The 18,042-nt window shown below is 40.7% G+C and overlaps 2 protein-coding genes across 8 annotated transcripts in view; one reads left to right on the top strand and one right to left on the bottom strand.

The window, feature by feature from the left end:
* ndufaf6 (NADH:ubiquinone oxidoreductase complex assembly factor 6) overlaps positions 1-10,174 on the bottom strand; it is a 37,097-nt gene extending 26,923 nt beyond the window's left edge. For both annotated transcript variants that reach the window (XM_078540793.1, XM_078540794.1), the window contains exons 1-3: positions 9,971-10,174; positions 8,499-8,598; positions 6,195-6,317 (exon numbers count right to left, since the gene is read on the bottom strand). In XM_078540793.1, coding sequence (XP_078396919.1) covers positions 6,195-6,317; positions 8,499-8,598; positions 9,971-10,128 — 381 coding nt within the window. In that variant the 5' untranslated portion in view covers positions 10,129-10,174. The remainder of the gene's footprint in view (positions 1-6,194; positions 6,318-8,498; positions 8,599-9,970) is intronic.
* An 8-nt stretch (positions 10,175-10,182) lies between these two features.
* Positions 10,183-18,042, top strand: part of nagpa (N-acetylglucosamine-1-phosphodiester alpha-N-acetylglucosaminidase) — an 85,728-nt gene continuing 77,868 nt past the window's right edge. The window contains exons 1-2 of one of the 6 annotated variants that reach the window (XM_078540788.1): positions 10,471-10,586; positions 13,463-13,601. In XM_078540788.1, coding sequence (XP_078396914.1) covers positions 13,561-13,601 — 41 coding nt within the window. In that variant the 5' untranslated portion in view covers positions 10,471-10,586; positions 13,463-13,560. Of the gene's footprint in view, positions 10,587-10,615; positions 10,905-13,423; positions 13,602-18,042 lie in introns of those variants that run through there. The other 5 variants (XM_078540787.1, XM_078540791.1, XM_078540792.1 and 2 more) reach the window with 5 other exon arrangements.

Genomic DNA, 18,042 nt, shown 5'->3' with positions numbered 1-18,042 from the left:
AGCTCTACCTGTCCCACCCCCCTCTACCAGCTTATATTTCACCTAATTTCTCTATTTGCTTAGTTCTGATGAAGAGTCACACGGACTCGAAACGTCAACTGTATTCCTCTCCGCAGACGCTGTCAGACCTGCTGAGTTTTTCCAGGTATTTTAGTTTCTGTTTTAGATTTCCAGCATCCGCAGTATTTTGCTTTTATCTATGTGTGTGCCTGTGTGTGACTTAATTGGATTAAAGCTGGCTAGTCTTGTTGCTTTGATGTATAGTAGTTTGAGATGTTAATTGGGTAAACAGTAAGGATAGAAGGTAAAGAGTACATTTGCATTTGTTGAATGACCATTCAAAAGATTTAAAAATTTAAAAAACTAGTAATACACTGGAAAATTTACATTCAAAGGGGAAGCTAGGTATAAATAGAAAGGAGTTTGTGTGCGTGAGTCAGAGGTATTTAAGATCTAACCAGCCTGTAAGCCTACAACTGTGTCTGAAAAGGAACCAAATCGCAGGGGACCTCATTTTGAATTAGTATTGCCAAATGTGCTTTGCCTGGTGTCCATTAAAACCTATGGATTATTGTTGCCTTGGTGAAGATTTACCTGGGAGTGATTAATTTGGGGATTTGTTTAAAAGTTATTATGGTAGTAATTTGTAGACACGTGTATTTGTTTAATTAGTTGTTAAATTAATAAATGTTTAATTTAGTTGTATATAAAAAGCCTCTTGAGGCTTTATTCCTGAATTCAGAGCTGCATCTCAAACATTTTCAAACAATTAAAAATATAGGTTATGACAGTTGTTCAAGTTTCTCTCTGGGATTTAAACAACTCAGCCTTTACCAACTGCTGTGGCATAACAATTGTCACTGGACTAGTAATCCAGAGACCTAGTGTAAACCCCTGGGGGCCTAGGTTCAAATCCCACCATGGCGATGATGAAATTTGAATTCAATAAAAATCTGGAATCAAAAAGTCTGACGATGACCAAGAAACCATTGTCGATTGTTGCAAAAACCCATCTGCTATCCTTACCTGGTCTGGCCTACATGTGGTTGACTCTTAACTGCCCTTGAAATGGCGAAGCAAGCCACTCAGTTCAAGAAGCAATTAGGGATATGGAACAAATGCAGGCCTTGCCAGTGATGCCCACATCCCATGAAAGAGTAATAAAAACAGATCTATTAGACTTATGGTGAGCAAACTTTCAGACGGATCCGAATTGCATGCAATGCAGTACTCTACAACATGATATCTGTTATAATTAAAACAGAAAATGCTGGAAATACTCAGCACTATTTTTGTTTTCTATTTCAGATTTCCACAACTGCAGTATTTTGCCTTTGCGCTATGGTAGCTTCTATGGGCAGAGTATTGCGTTCATCAGGTGGGCGTGCACCTGACCCGAACAAACGTAAAATGACATCGGGCGAGCATCCTGCTGTCATTGCGCACTCATGCAATATTTCAGTCGGCGGGTGCACGCGGGAGTCGGCGGAAGCCGACAATTAACAGGCCCATTAAGGCCATTAAAGTTCTAATTAAATGAAATTTTTTGCTGCCCATCCAACCTTTCAGTTGGTTGGTAGGCAGGCGATAAGGCCAAGTGGTTTTTGGATTTTTTGCAAAACCTCATCCATGGGTGGGATGAGGTTTCGATCAGTGATTAAAAAAAAATTTAAAATTTTCAAACTAACTTCTAACATGTCCTTGCTCATGCGACAGAGTCACACGAGGGGACTCATTGTTAGCATTTTTAAATTCTTTATTTTTTATTTTCAAAATTCTTCAGCTCCCTGAGGCAGCCCTGTGCCTCAGGGAGCTTTTACTGCACACCCACCCCGCCCATGCGCACACTTCCGCACTCGCGCTCCTCCTGCCTCCACCCCAGCAGCGCTGAGCACTGCAGCACCCATTTCACACTGGCTGGCCAATTAACGTCGGGGCCCGATGGCAAGCAGCGGTCAGCTTCACGTCTGCTCCCAGGCCCGCCCGACAAGGGCAAAATTCTGCCCTATGTAATTTTATTCCCATCATCAGACCTCACCAATTGAAGGAGAGGCTTTTAAAAAGTAACATTTACTTAATTTCGCACGTTTGTCAAATATCCCTAAGTAGTTAGTGAACAATTACAAGATTTTTTCTGTAAACATACATGGAAATTGAGGCCACCACATGGAAACAGATGTCACTAAACAACAATCTTTACTCCACACAGCGAAAGGCAGCACTTATGTCTTTATCTGATGTTGAGAGAAGAAACACATTTGCTTTCAAAGTATCTTTCTACATATACTTCAACAAAGGGTATTATACGAATCAGGCCACACAGCCCACAGGTATGCCAGTATTTAAATGCCACTTTCTTCCCACTTGCCCCTGTGTATCTCTGTCCTCTTTTTCCTCAAGTTGCATCAATGTTATCTGCTTCAGCTGCTGGCAGTGAGTTCTGCGTTCTCACCACTCTCTGTATAAGGAAATTCCTCCTGGATTCTTTTGTGCAGAAAAGTTGGGCAGTGCTAGCTGAAGTTGAGGTAAAGAAAGGCAAAATAATTGTTGATTTTATAGAGAAGATGAAAAAATGTCAGGAAAATATAATAATGTTATTGTAAGGATAGGAATTTTGTGTGTGTGTGTGTGTGGGATTTAATTGAATTAAAGGCAGCTGGTCTGAAGGCTTTAATGTGTCAGATGGGAAACTAGGTTTGAAATGCTAAGTAGGTAAATATGGGGGAAGTTTTAGAATGTGAGGTGTAAAGGGAACATCTGCATTTTTAAATAAACCAGGCTAGCTTGAATTCAAAAGAGGGGGTGAAATGTTTCACCTAGCCAGGAGAAGTTAAGAAACAATGTGTTTATTTTTCCCAAAGATTACTGGTAAAATTGGCACTATAATAGATTTTTATTATTAGAGAGGTACAGTCCAAAGACAGAGTGAAGCAATGGGAATTGGCATTCAAAGGGAAAAATATGGTAGAAAGGAAAGAAGGCTGTGTGCAAGGGAAGGCATTTTAAGATCTAACGCAAGTGTGAAAAGCCTTCAACATCTAAGCCTCAGCTTGCTGTCTACAAGAAATCAAAGCTGAGAAAAACTCACTTTGAATATGACTGTTCAGGATATCGTGTTACTTTGCCTGGGTTTTTTAAAATCTATGTGTCTTACTGTTGCCTTAATGGAGGCATAGCTGGGAGTTAGATTAACTAGGGGAGCTAGGAGTTATCATAGTAGTAATTTGTAAACCTGTGCATGTGCTTAAAATCATTTTTTTTTATTAATAAAGGTTTAATTTAGTTTTGTAAAAAGCCTGTAAGACTCAGTGGTCTTACTGCTATGAATTCAAGGCATACATCTCGAATTAATATCAAAATTCCAAAACAGTTGTGGCAGTTGTTTGAAGGCAGTTGTTTGAGATTTCCCTTTGGGATTTGAGCAGCTCAGCATTTACCATTGGCTGTACCATAACAAATTCCAGAATTGTATCTAAAAATGACCATGTGGGTAAGTTCTTGGCAGTACGACTTTTTTTAAATTACAATTTTATCTGGCATAACAGTCAATTATCACATTAGATTAGTCATTGGTTAAAGTTGGCATATTTGATCATTCGATTAAGGTACATTGAGGAAATAAGGAAATACTGTAGAGGAAGCCACTTTTATTATCTATTGGAAATGTTTCTCATCAGGCTCCCTCCACAGGTTTTGCTCTCAAGTGGATAGAGCCTAATAAGAAGACTAGTTTCTTTCTTCTGTGGAGCTTTAATCTGAAAAAGTTCAGAATCAGCTTCACCAGAGGTCTGTTCATTCACTTGCAATGTGGGCTGATCACTTACAGGTGTGGATTTCAGTCCAGCTCCAGTTAAATGAAGTTGGAGCACTGGGTGCAATTTTGATGAGCCATGTAGAGCATTCTCTGTATAAATTATATACCTTTCTCCATATTTCAGCCATTGGCAAGTACTTTCTAACATTTGCTAATGAAATGTTAAACTGTCAGGAGACTAGATATTATCTATCTCAAAAATATTTTATCTGCATTGAAGCTGATTTTTTAAAGAATTGCTTGTGCACACTGAGCCATTATGAAATTGACCCATTATACAGGTATTGCTTCAGAAATCATACATGTCATAACAATGTCTTAATGGTGTGTGAGCATCTAGATGATACAATTGTACTTTATATCGGATGATCATTAATCACCATAATCTGTCAGGATTAATACAAGGCATTGGAATTTTTCTTCCCTCTCAGCCGAAAGTGTGAAGGATGTCAGAACTAAACAAATATCAGAGTTCTGGAAGGAGATTCTATTTTGTGTACTCATGACAATATTTTTAAATACGTACAGCTTCTTTGAGCATCTTTCAATGCCTCTTGAGGCAGCCAAGCATGCTGATAGTTATTCACACACTTCATCTCACCTCAGTAGCATGCCTCAGAAACTATACAAAATATAACAGCCCCCAGACAAGAAACCAATCATCACAATGTAAAATACTTAAATAGTTCTTATACTTTTTAAAAATATAGATTATTTTTAAAGAAATACCTTTTTTAAAAATAAGGATTTAGTTAGATTCTATGCCCAGAGCATTCCTAGAGATGTCTGTTACGATCCCACAGAGACGGAAAACTTTTAAAAAAGAAATTCGAACTTCCAGTTGGCAGCTGAAAGGATGACATGACAATATTTCATGCTTTACTGTACTAAAAGCATTTCTGAATAAACACTATTGTTGTAGGCAACTTGTACTTCAAACAATAAAACAGAACTTTCCCCTTTTACATAAAACCTTCTTTACTCATATACTTTACATTGTCCTTTAAGTGGTCATTCGATTTTTCCAGACCCAGTCCAAAATAATTCTTAGCTCTTGGGGGCTCACTTATGTTTTTGCCTTTCCCAGCCTGGTAGCTTTTCACCCAAAGCTGTCTGTCATGGTTTTTTCCAGGAGACTCTTTTTCTAGCACAGGCTAGGCAAAACTGTTAGCCACGTTTCAAATGCACATGAATTCGATCTCTTCAGTCTGGGTCTGAGCTCCCACCTGTATTCCTGCATAGTGAACCATTGAGACTTTCGGCCTCTAGTTGCTCTCTTTCTCCCAGATCCTGGCAGACTAACTTGTCTGTGAGTTTCAGGGATGGCTTAAGAAACCCTTCCCCTTTCATAGCCCATCCCCATGGCAACATGAGTCACATGGGCCTTGTATCCAGTAGAAATGCTGATTAGCTATTCTTTAGGCCTCAAGTCCATTTTATCTTAGAACTAAATGGACAACTTAAAGCATAGCTGTTTACAACCTGATATTCTGAACACCTTCCAGAGACTTTTGAGATTACCAGTCTAACCACGTATACACAGATGCTGCTGCCAAGTGTGATCACCTTACTCTTTCCTCCCAGCAAAACAATCTGGGTTTTAACAGCCAGGTCACCCAGGCCTGTTGTTAGGCAGACTTCAGAACAGATCACACGACCCCACCCGACCCCTTTCATTTTACTCTAAATTAAAGATACAGTCCCATAACAATAATCTTAAAAAAACTAATATTTGTAACAAATCAAATTAGGGAATCACTATTAGTCAGCAGGTTCAGGTTTATTCAGTGAGTAGCCAAGTCATATAAACTCAGAAGGGAAACCTGTGCTGTTAAGCTGATCTTGGCTTGTGCAGCAGAATAATTGGACTCAGTGTCCAACTTAGGAAAATGGAGGTGTAAAAACGATCTTGGGTTTCCACTCCTGATCACTATCCAGTGATTCCTGCTGGAAGCACACGTATGTGAATATTCAAGGGCAGAATCAGACTCATCTGTAATATTTTCTACAGTACAATATTCTTCCAATGTTCACTATTAATGTTCATACGTTGTTAAGGGCAATTGGATAAGGTGCCAGAGGGTATCCCAAAGAGTGAAGAGCTTCAGTATTTACAGACAAAGAGAAAATTAGTAAAACCAAAATGCAAACTGAATGTTAACTGATATCTATTGATAACTGGGACTTCATTGTGGCAGTAATGCCTCAATAAGGATCTTTAACTAGTTTATTTTCAAAGCAACCTGCTCCAAAGTCTCTACCACAGATTCCGCATAATAAGAAAACTTTACAGGAAACTTTTACCTTTGTGACCTCCACATTATAAATTTTGAAAGATGAAGATGCATGAGGAGCATACAATTTTTTAAAGCTGACTTACCTTCCACAATTCTATGGCAATGGGTTGGTGAGGAGGGTTATCACTGTAAATATCTTCAATCAGTTGCCTCCAAAACTGCATCCTCATCAGACCTATTGTTTTCTGGGATACTAAATCTTGCACCTTATAAAAAAACAAGCAAAAAAGTAAGAAATTAGGATGAAGGAATTATTGTGTTGCGCAAAGTGCAGTTCTTTTGTTTAAATAAACAAATAAATATAGCTGGCACTAGAATGAAATTAACACCACGGAGATCATTAGATCTTTATAGGCTGCTTTCTTCCAAATCAGCAGCAAATGTTGCCACTTTGCCACTGAACGCAAAATCAGGGCAATTATTTTTATCCTTCCATCTTTTAACAATATTCTGAATTCAATTTTGAGGTTATTTTTGTGCAATAAATGGAGCATCTTACAACATACTGAGCTCCCCCAGATATTGCAACAAGGAAACAGGCCATACAGCCCAACCTGTCACTGTTGGTTTTTAGCCTCCACATGAACAGCAGTCCTAATACCATGTGCCTGCCCTGTCCAATATTTGTTTATTTCCCTTTCTTTCAGCCACCTATCTAACTTACTCTCAAATACTAATATGGTCTCTACTTAAATCACCAACTTTGGCTAGCCTCATAACCCACCTGTTCTGTTCTTCATCTCTTACATTTAACCTTATAATTATAATGTCCCCTTGCTCTAAGACCATCTCTCTGGGGAATCTAGAACACAGAAGTACAGTCTCAGGATAAGAAGATGATCATTTGGGATTGAGGCGAGGAGAAATTTCTTCACTCAAAGGTTTGTGAATCTTTGGAATTCTGTACCCCAGAGGATTGCAGATGCTCATTGAATCTATTTAAGGCTCAGATAGACAGATTTTTGGTCTCTCAGGGAATCAAGGGATATAGGGAGCTGACAGGAAAGTGGAGCTGAAGCCCAAGACCAGCCTGATCATATTGCAAGGCAGACCATATGGTCTACTCCTGCTCCTGTGTCTTGTGTTCTTGTAATGTAATAAAATATCCCAAGATGCTTCACAGTTGTTTTATAAAGTAAAATTTGATATAGGGCCACATAAAGCAATTTTACCACAGAGGGCTACATGCTAGGTCAAAGAGCTAGATTTTAAGGAACATCTTAAAGGAGGAAAGAGGAGTGGGGAGTTGGAGAGGTATAGGGTGTGTATTCCAGTTTAGGGCCTTGGCAGCTAAAAGCAAGGCAACCAATGGAGAAGCAATTAAAATAGGGTTTGCTCAAGAGACCAGAATTAGAAGAGTGCAGATAGTTCAAAAGGTTGTGGGGCTGGAGGAGATTACAGCAAAAGGGAGGGGCAAAGTCATGGAGGGATTTGAAAACAACAATGAAAATTTTAAAAGTCAAGGCATTGCTTATCCAGGAACCTGATGCAGGTCAGCGAGCTTATGCGTAATGAATGAATGGGACTTGATATAGGAAGGATACAGGCTGCAGAGTTTTGGATGATCTCAAGTTTACAGGGGGCTAATTTCCTCTGATGCAGCTACTGAAACATCACCCATCCTATTAATTTCCCCTGAAGGTATTATGGTTGGCCTGAAATCCCTTGGATCTCAAGACCCAATCCACATGGTAACCTGTGACTTCAGACCCAACCACTCACAGACCTGCACCCTCTTCTGCGAGTTTTTCTCCCAGTCGCTTTTCTTCACCGTAACTATGCTCTCAGTCACTTCTTAAACTCGAACCCTTTAATGTTGCAAATTATTCTCTTTCACCTTCAGCAATGCGACAGGAGATCTGCTAGTAATATATTCATGGCTTTCTTAAAACACTTTCCACAACACATTCCCTACTATAGTTTGTTAAAGGAAGAAAGGAAAGAAAATACTTCCATTTACAAAACATCTTTCATGACTACAGACAAGCTAAAGCACATTGCAGCCAATGAAATACATTTGAAGTATAGTCACTGTTGTAATGTTTTTAACCTTATGCACAATATCACTTAAAAAAAACTTGCACTTCATATTGTTTGGAGATGCAGACTGCTGTTAAATTAACCTTACATGTCTGGTGAGAGAACTTTTCTATTCACATAATAACACTGCTGAGAACTGAGAATCATTAATTTAAAAACACTAAAATAAAAATAAAATACTGCAGATGCTGTAAATCTGAAATAAAAAACAAAAAAATGCTGGAAAAACTCAGCAGATCTGGCAGCATCTGTGGAAAGAAAAACAGAGTTAACGTTTCGAGTCCATATGACCTTTATTCAGAATTTAAAAACACATTCACTTCCAACAGAGCTACGAGAACACTTACTTGAGCCAACTCCGCATTGAAAGCTCTTAACGCAAACACTGAGCTGCGGGACTCTGGAGGAAGCAGCAGAGAGGCAAGGAAACCTTCATAATCTCGATTTCTATGTGGAAGGAGAGTACGAACTTATAAACATAGACTTAGTTCATTTTAGTCAGAATATAAATACTGACAACACAAAAACAAGCACAGCAGGATATCTGAAGACCTAAAATTTGCCTATGCAGTCAATTCTACCGATGTGAAATTGCTGGCGACAGAAAATATATTAAAAATTCCAAACTATTTTCATCCATCAGGTTATTTCTGTAAAAGCACAGAGTAAACAGTTCATGCTGCATTACAATATGGTGTGAATTCAATTTTAAAAATCATAGGCTAGAAAACTCTAACAAACATACAAATTGAAATCCTGCTCAGGATTTAAAAAGAAACAGATGCTATGCCTTAGGATGAGGAAATGCCATCAGGATCATACCTGCTTATCCCTTTTCAAAGCTAGACTCAACCCCCTATTCCCAGTCTTTCCTCCTTGATGGAGAGGAAAAAAAAAACCTATTCCCAGTCTTTCCTCCTTGATGGAGTCAAAAAAAGCCATGGTCATTTCAGGAAATTTCTAAAGATTTCTTATCAATCTCTTCAAGGGCAAATCAGGTCAGCACTAAAACGAGACTAGATTTTAACATTTAAGCAAATTTATTCACCCACGGCAGTGGCAGCAATGAATAAAATAATAGGGATCTAACCCAGCAAGAATGCAGAGATTATTTCTCACTCCGAGCCTTTCTACTTACTATCTTAAATACCTTTTGTCTCAATTACCATTTTCTGCTGTTTTATTGACTTTCAGGTGGTGTTACTGATTTTTTAAAGACTAGGAGCGATCAAAGAAATTTTTCAACATTAAAGTTTAGATAGATGTCTCCTGAACAATGAGACATTCTTAATGAATGGGCTATTGTTTGTGGAGCACTTCATGACAACAGTCAATCCTGTCTGCCAGTGGTTGAGGGCTTCATATGCGACTGACTGGAACAGATAAGCTATTTTAGGTAAGATGTATTATAAGATAGTTCTTGTGTGGATCCAAATCATGGGAAAAATAGACATAGAATCCTGAACCATGACAGCAAGCAAGAAATGTTGCTACAGTGACAGAAATCAGCTATTGAAATAAAAGTGCCTCCTACCCCAGCAAGGAGTAAATTTCCAGCCATCCAGACTCCGCATGGAGTTCAAACAATTTCTACAAGTGTACAGTGGGTTGAGTTTAAACATACAATCGGTAGATAGATGGCGGTTTAACTGTTTCGACGTGCAGGCAAAGGTTGTGAAATTCTGCCAGTGTACAACACAACTCGGGTACAAACGTCCACCTGAGTCAAGCTGTGGAGTGGGTACTGCTGCAGGGGCGGGCAGTGTGGGTATGATGACTGTAGATGTGTAGTGTTGACAGCGGCCTTCCTATCACTCACCTGACAAGCTGTACGCAGTATTGTTGATGCCCGGGAACCGTTGCCCCGGTATTAGCCGCGCGCACCTTCTCCGCCACGTGTCCAGTTCGACCCTTTATGAGCAAAGCATTCTTCAGAGCACGCGCCGATTTAGCGCAGGCGACAGCAGCCAGAACCATGGCAAAGCCCGCTCGTGTCCACCTTCCTGGCACCGTGAGTGCATCAATAAACACTGTCCCTCCCGACCCCACTCTGTCCTTCGCTCATTCCTTCCGGGTAACAACCGATTTAAAGCGCCACACTGATATTAAAAGTCACGTCTCATCCCCAACTGATTTATCCGGAGGAACGCTCAACTCTCGTTTGCAGAAACGTTGCTGGGTTTTTCATGTGTCCAGTTTTTAGGGGGACTTTTTCTTACTTTTAACTTGGGGATGGATACGATTAGGCGACGAAGGGAAAGAGGCGGGGCGATAGTGTCACTTGACAACAGCCGACTTGTATCATGTGACTGAGGGGGTGCGTTAATGGCGGTTGGAGGCCGCTGCTGTCAGCAGCCTCTGGTCTGTGGCTGGTGCATGGAGCTGGCGGCCGGTGTCCTGTTGCTCTTACAGATGAGCGGCCGTTTTATTAGCGGGTAGGTGCTGATTCACATTTCCTTTTCTTGTTAAATCTCTGAATCGCTTTAAGTTTTGTAAAGTGAAACGGTCAGCACCCGTGCCCAGCACCGCAATTGTGGATGAAGTTGCCGGAGGGATTGCTCGAACTTGCCCAAATTTCCAAACATGAGCGCTTGGATTAAAAGACGGTGGTTTAATTCTGGGGCAATGAATTTGAGCATTGGGACGTTTTGGGGTATCTGGTTAGTTGGCACGATAAATCCGCGATCCTCTACACCAAAGGCTGACAGATGTCCGTCATATAACTAACTGATGAGGAAACTTCAGGACAGCAGGTAATACCTGGATAAAAACAAAAAGCTAAAAGCTACTGCGGATGCTGGAAATCCAAAACAAAAACAAAAACAGAATACCTGGAGACTATTCTACCCACCTTGAAGCTGCAAATCCAGCCAGTGGATCTACCATTCAATTGATGCTATTTTTTTAATATTATTTTAAGGCCGGACATCATGAGTTGGAATGTTTATGCTTCTGAGGAGTTTCTACTAATTGAAGGTTTAGTTAGACCTGATACACGTGTTTGTTGATTTGATGATGGCCAGCTAATGTCTATTCCATGGTGTGTTTGGCATCAGATTGGCTCTAAGGTGGAATGCCTGGCGAGGTGAGAGCTTGGTAATCAGGACCAGTGTCACTAAATTGTCCGTGGGGCCATGCCGTGTGGAAGGTGGCTGCCGCATTTCCAGATGTTAGAAAAATGACTATACTTCAAAAGTATTTAATTGGTTGTCAAGGCACTTTAGGATGTCATAAGATTGTAGTAGTCATTATAGAAATAAGAACATAAAAACAGGAGTGAGTCATTTAGCCCTTGAGCCTTTTTGAACATTCAGTGCGATTATGGCTGTTCTGTGACTTGACTCGTATATCCACCTTTGCCCCATAGCACTTAGATTTTTGTTAATCCAACATATTATCAATCTCAGATTTAATCAACAGTTCACCAAGTATCAACTGATGTTTGTGTAGTTCTAAATTTCTATCACTCTTTGCAATGTTAGTCTTTCCTTATCTCTCCTGAAAGATCTGGCTTGAATTATTAGACTTGATTCCTTAATAGTTCTTTTCCATATAAACTTCAACTTAACCACCCCATAACCTTCTAAATTCCAGGGAATAAAGACCCCCAAGCTTGTGTGATATGTCCTTGCAATTTAAACCTTAGAATCTGGGTATTATTCTGGTAAAGCTACATTACATTCCCTCTAATAGAGCCTGCCTAAGATGTGGTGCTCAGAACTGAACACAGTACTTCAGATGTGACCTAACTCGTACTTTAGATAGTGATGGCATAATTACCACCTTGTTTTTTTAGGCTTTTAGATATAAAGCCCAGTATTTAGTTAGTTTTTTTTTATTATTTTTGTATCTATCTACATTTTAATGGTATATGTACATGGACATCTAACTCTCTAGACCTTCACTGTTTCTAGCTTCACACTGATTAAAAGGTACTCTGACTTATCCATTTTAGGCCCAAAGTGGATGATCTCACATTGAAATCTATTTGCCATTGTTTTTCATATTCAATCTAAAAATCACTTGGTAATTTTATGCTTCTATCCCCACTGCTTACATGTATTATAGAAATGTAATTTATTTTTTCTTTCTTCCTTGTTGCTGTTAATTGACAAGCTAACTAATTTGATTGGAGGCACAGAACTGTCATTGAGGACTGGGTTGCTTTGAGAGAATTCTGCAAGCTAGTGCCCTAATGAATAGATGGCCCTAACTGGACAAAGAATAGGACCTATGTCATGGTAAACTGTTTTTAAATTCCAAACTTGGCCCTGTGTACACTTAAGTCCATAAATATTGGTGATTGTTATGAATTCAATAATTTGAGTGTTACTATGGGCAGTGAGGATGCCTGCTATACTTTTCTTAGTAGTTCAGCATACTTTTCTTAGCAGTTCAGTTAAGTTACCAAAATGGCTCCTGGACTGGCAGTTTACTGGCTGTACAACTCTATCTTTGGCCATCAGTTTCCATCCTTGGCCCTTTCTCCCTCCCTTCCGTTGTTTAAGTTCTTCTCGCTTTAACAGCGGGTGTATTTTTAGCCCTAACTATAAGTTAACAGCTAGTTTAATGTTACCTGGACTAACTGGCCATCCGCTGACCAAGTCTAATCTTTGTTTTCCTCAGTGAACAGTCTAGTTCCAGGCAAGAATTTCATTATCCTGAGCCGGTCCATTTCTTTGCTTCCTCTGGATCTTATTGTGACCTTCGGCCTCATGGCCATTTTTCTGTCCCATGGTCAATTCTCAAGCCCATTATTTCTATTTGCTGTTTTTTTTCTCTTCTTTCTTTTTCTCTTCACCACTTCCAGACTCCTCTATCCTGTTGTCATACCTCCATTCATTAACCTCCTCTCATATTCTGCACCTACCCCCCCCCCCCCCCCCCAGTGCCTACCCACCTCTTCACATGTCAACCTTCCTACTCTGATGCATTACAGAGTGATTCCCTCTTGGATAAGCCAACAGCTCCCTCCATGCTTCTCTTGGTATTTTCCAAAGGGCCTCCTTACAAGCAGCAACTTACTGCCCTCTGAGAAGTATAACAAGAACATAAGAAATAGGAGTAGGCCATTTGGCTCCTCGAGTCTGGTCCACCATTCAATAAGGTTATAGCTGATCTAATTGCGGTCTTAAGTCCACTTTCCTGCCTGCATCCCCACCATCCCCCCTCCCCCATAACCTTTGATTTACTTGTAGATGAAAAGTCTGTCCTTTTTACCTCCTTTGCATCTCACTCGCCTCTCCACTACTGACCCTATGAACTCTGGCAGCACATCGGCTGTTATGGCGCCATCCACATTCTTCTCCAGATGTCGGTTCACTTGTGAGAAGGCCTGTGCTGAGAGGTAATGATGCCTTCCTCCTGAATGAAGCCTCCCCATCTGGCTTTTTTTCCACTGCTTGCCAAATGAGTGCAGCTGAGGAACTGAGTGCATACCTGAGAGTTTGGTGAGTTAGGGAGTTTAAAGTGTTAATGTTCTTCTTATAAATCTAGTCTAGTCTGTAATTAGCAATAACTGAAAAGTAATGTGTATGTAGACTGTTTCTTTCTTCCAGCCTTGGACAGGTAAACACACTCTGCTGAGAGAGCTGAGTAGTTAATTAGCTAACTGTTTGAATCTGGTTTTCCATAAATTCAGGGTTCTTTAGAGCAGCTAAGGCAAATAAGTTTTTTTTTTATTATTTGTTCATGGGATGTGGGTGTCACTGGCTAGGCCTGCATTTATTGCCCATCCCTAACTGCCCTTGAGAAGGTGGTGTTGAGCCGCCTTCTTGAACTGCTGCAGCTCCTGTGGTGTAGGTACACCCGCAGTGCTTATTAGGGAGGGAATTCCAGGATTTTGGCCCAATGACAGTAAAGGAACAGCAATATAGTTCCAACTCAGGATGGTGAGTGGATTGGAGGGGAACTCCTAGGTGGTGGTGTTCCCATCTGTCTGCTGCCTTTGTCCTTCTAGATGTTGGTCGTTGGTTTGGGAGGTGTTGCCTAAGGAGACTTGATGAGTTCCTGTAGTGCATCTTGTAGATTGTACACACTGCTGCCACAGTTCACCGGTGGTGGAGGGATTAAATATTTGTGGATGGGGTGCCAATCAAGCTTTTGCCCTACTTGAGGGTAGTTGGAGCTGCACTCTTCCAGGCAAGTGGAGAGTATTCCATCACACTCCTGACTTCTGCATTATAGCTGGACGACAGGCTTTGGCAAGTCAGGAGGTGAGTTACTTGCCACAGGATTCCTAACCTCTGACCTGCTTTTGTGGCCACAGTATTTATATGGCTAGTCAGTTCGGTTTCTGGTCAATGGTGACCCCCCAGGATGTTGACAGTGAGGGATTCAGGGATTGTAATGCCATTGAATGTCAAGGGCGATGGTTAGATTCTCTCTTGTTGGAGATGGTCATTGTTTGGCACTTGTGTGGCACAAATGTTACTTGTCAGCCCAAGCCTGGATATTGTCCAGGTCTTGCTGCATTTGGACATGGACTGCTTCAGCATCCGAGGAGTTGCGAATGGTGCTGAAAATTATGCAATCATCAATGAACATCGCCACTTCTAACCTTATGATGGAAGGAAGGTCATTTATGAAGCAGCTGAAAATGGTTGGGCCTAGGTCACTACCCTGAGGAACTCCTGAAGTAATGTTCTGGAGCTGTGATGATTGACCTCCAACAACCACAACCATCTTCCTTTGTGCTAGGTATGACTCCAACTAGTGGAGAGTTTCCCCCCGATCCCCACTGACTCCAGTTTTGCTAGGGCTCCTTGATGCCACACTCGGTCAAATGCTGCCTTGATGTCAAGGGCAGTCATTCTCACTTCACCTCTGGAATTCAGCTCATTTTCTATGTTTGAACCAAGGCTGTGTTGAGGTAAGGAGCTGAGTGACCCTGGCAGAACCAAAACAGTGAGCAGGTTATTGCTAAACAAGTGCAACTTGACAGCATTGCCGGTGACCCCTTCCATCACTTTACTGCTGATTGAGAATAGACAGATTGGGTGTTAATTGGCCGGAAAGGAGATGGCTGTTTAGTGAATATCTACTAAATGGTTAAGGTCAGTTCCAACCCTAAGGATTAAAATAGAATACAAACTAGTGGTTAAGGTAATAAAATATATAAAGAAACAACTTAAATGAGTGAATAATGTAATTAAGAAATTAATTAAGACTCATTAAGGATGATAGGACAGGTGATGTCAAGGTTGCAGCATGTGGGAGCTCCTGGATGCAGATGTGATCCTGGGCAAATCTGCGGTAAGTGTTTGTGGCTTAAGGAGCTTTGGGTCAGAGTGAATGAGCTGCAGGCTGAGCTGTAGACACTGCAACACATTAGTGAGGGGGAAAGTTACCTGGATGCTTTGTAGCAGGAGGCAGTCACATTACTTAGGATAGGGTGTTCTGATTTGGTCGGGGATGAGAGGGCGCAACTGCGAGTGAGGACGAAAAGGGACCCAGGAGGCTGGGATACAGGATTGTCAGCCTCTGCAATTGTCCAATGGATTTGAGGCACTCTCCGCTTGTTTGGATGAGAGTTTGGGCTGCAAGATGGATGAGCAAACTGACCATGGCATCGTGGTACAGGTAGCCATTCAAATGGGCGGAACAAAAATGAATGTATTGGTAGTAGGGAACCTTTAGTGAAGGGAATTGACACTGTTCTCTGCAGCAAAGAGCTAGAGTCCATACTGCTCTGTTGCTTACCCTGTACCAGGATTCAGGACACCTGCTCAGGACTGGAGAGGAACTTGCAGTGAGAGGGGGAGGATCCAATTGCCGTGGTCCATGTAGGTACCAGAAATATAGGTGGAACTAGGAAAGCGGTTCTTTGTAGAGTATGAGGAGCTCGGCACTAAATTTAAAAAACAGAATCTCAAAGGTTATGATCTCTGGATTATTAACTGAGCCATGTACAAATTTGCATAATAGGGTACATAAAAATAGAGCGATGAATACGTAGCTCAGACAGGTGTGGGGGAAATGGGTTCTGGTTTGTGGGGCACTGACACCAGTACTGGGGAAAGTAGGGGCTGTACCATTGGGCCGGTCTGCCATTGAACCATGCTGGGATCTGTGGTCTTGCGAACCACATAACTAGGGAAATAGAGAGGGTTTTAAACTAAATAATGGGGGCAAGGAATCAAATGTGGCAGATGTGATATATCAAAGTAGAGCCAAGGGCAGAGAAGAAGGTGTTAATATGGGAAATGATAAACAGGACAGGAAGGGGCAAGGAGTACAAGTCAAAGAGTAAACCAATAGATAAGCCTAAAGTTTACAAAAATAACAGGACAAAACTTAAGGCTCTGTATTTGAATGCACGTGGCATTTGAAACAAAACAGATGGACTGATTGTCCTATTTGCAATAAGCAGCCCGCTTGATTGGTACCCTTTCCTGTTATGACATGGCAAAAGACGTGTGCCAGGCAGACCAAATCCACAAGCAAACTTGGCCACGCTGTCAATGGTTTTGCAATTTTTATTTATTATGAGATGTGCGCACTGAATTCAGAAGTTATGAGTCTACTTAGACCTTTAGAGATTTTAAAAATTAAATTAAAGTATTTATTAACATAAGAAAAGATTTCAAGCACATACATAAGAGTACAATTACTTAATACTAAAACAAATCCTAAAATTTCTAATTAACCTGGCTCCCAATTACACACCCCCTTTTAAGGCAACAGTCCAAATAGATTTTAAATTTAAAAAGCAAGCCAGCAAGTTACCACAGTACCCACTTGACAGTGGAATTCCCAGAGGCTTTCTCCAACTTTAGTTACTGGACACAACAGACTTATGCACAAATGGCTGGAGGTTTCCTGAAGGCTGTTTCACACACTCATGTTAGATTTTACGTGGCTCCCAACAATTTTACATGGCTCCCAACATAGCCTTTCATTTTCCTTTTATATATGTTCCTCTCTCTTTAGTCTGTAAATTCCATTGTTCCATATGTCTTTGGAAATGTACTTTACCCATAATACAAAAACTTTCATATTGCTAATATTGTCAGTAGCCTTTGGGAAAAATAAACACACTGGTGGTCCTTGCTTATCTGGCTAGCTATAAACATCCTAACATCCTTTGAAAACCAAACAACTCATTCATTTATCTAAAAATGCAAACTTCCTTCACATCCTATATGCTAAGCCAGCATCTGTGTTTACTCATTAGCATTTCAAGTACATTTCTACACTTAACTTCTTTTGATAATTTCAAGCTTGCAGTCTACTTGACTTCAATGTAATTAAATGTCTCAGAACCATCTACACTTGTACCCATAACCTACTTCACAATAAACCAGACTAATATTATGAAAATTATTATACTTTTGTAACATTCCACAAACATTCACTCCCTCCACCACCAACGAACAGCAGTAGCAGTGTGTATCATCTACAAGATGCACTGCAGAAACTCACCAAGGCTCCTTAGGCAACACCTTCCAAACCCACGACTGCTACCTTCTAGAAAGACAAGGGCAGCAGATACATGGGGACACCACCACCTGAAAGTTCCCCTCCAAGCCACTCACCATCCTGACTTGGAAATATATCTCTGTTCCTTCACTGTCGCTGAGTTAAAATCCTGGAACTCCTTTCCTAACAGCACTGTGGGTGTACCTACACCACATGGGCTGCGGTGGTTCAAGAAGGCAGCTCGCCACCACCTTCTCAAGGACAATTAAGGATGGGCAATAAATTCTGACCTAGTCAGCGACGCCCACATGAATGAGTAAAAAAAAAAGGATCTTTGAATCAATCTTCAAAGCTATTGGCAAGTAATATTTTACTTCAGTCAAGATTAACAGCAGTACCAGCATCAATTTTAATAGTATCAAAGCCTTGGAAGCAGTTCAGAGAAGGTTTACTAGATTAATTCTTGGAATG

The sequence above is a fragment of the Cetorhinus maximus genome, chromosome 4 (genome assembly GCF_964194155.1).
Source record: "Cetorhinus maximus chromosome 4, sCetMax3.hap1.1, whole genome shotgun sequence".
NCBI lineage: Eukaryota > Metazoa > Chordata > Chondrichthyes > Lamniformes > Cetorhinidae > Cetorhinus > Cetorhinus maximus.
This window is presented reverse-complemented; position numbering and strand designations above follow the sequence as displayed.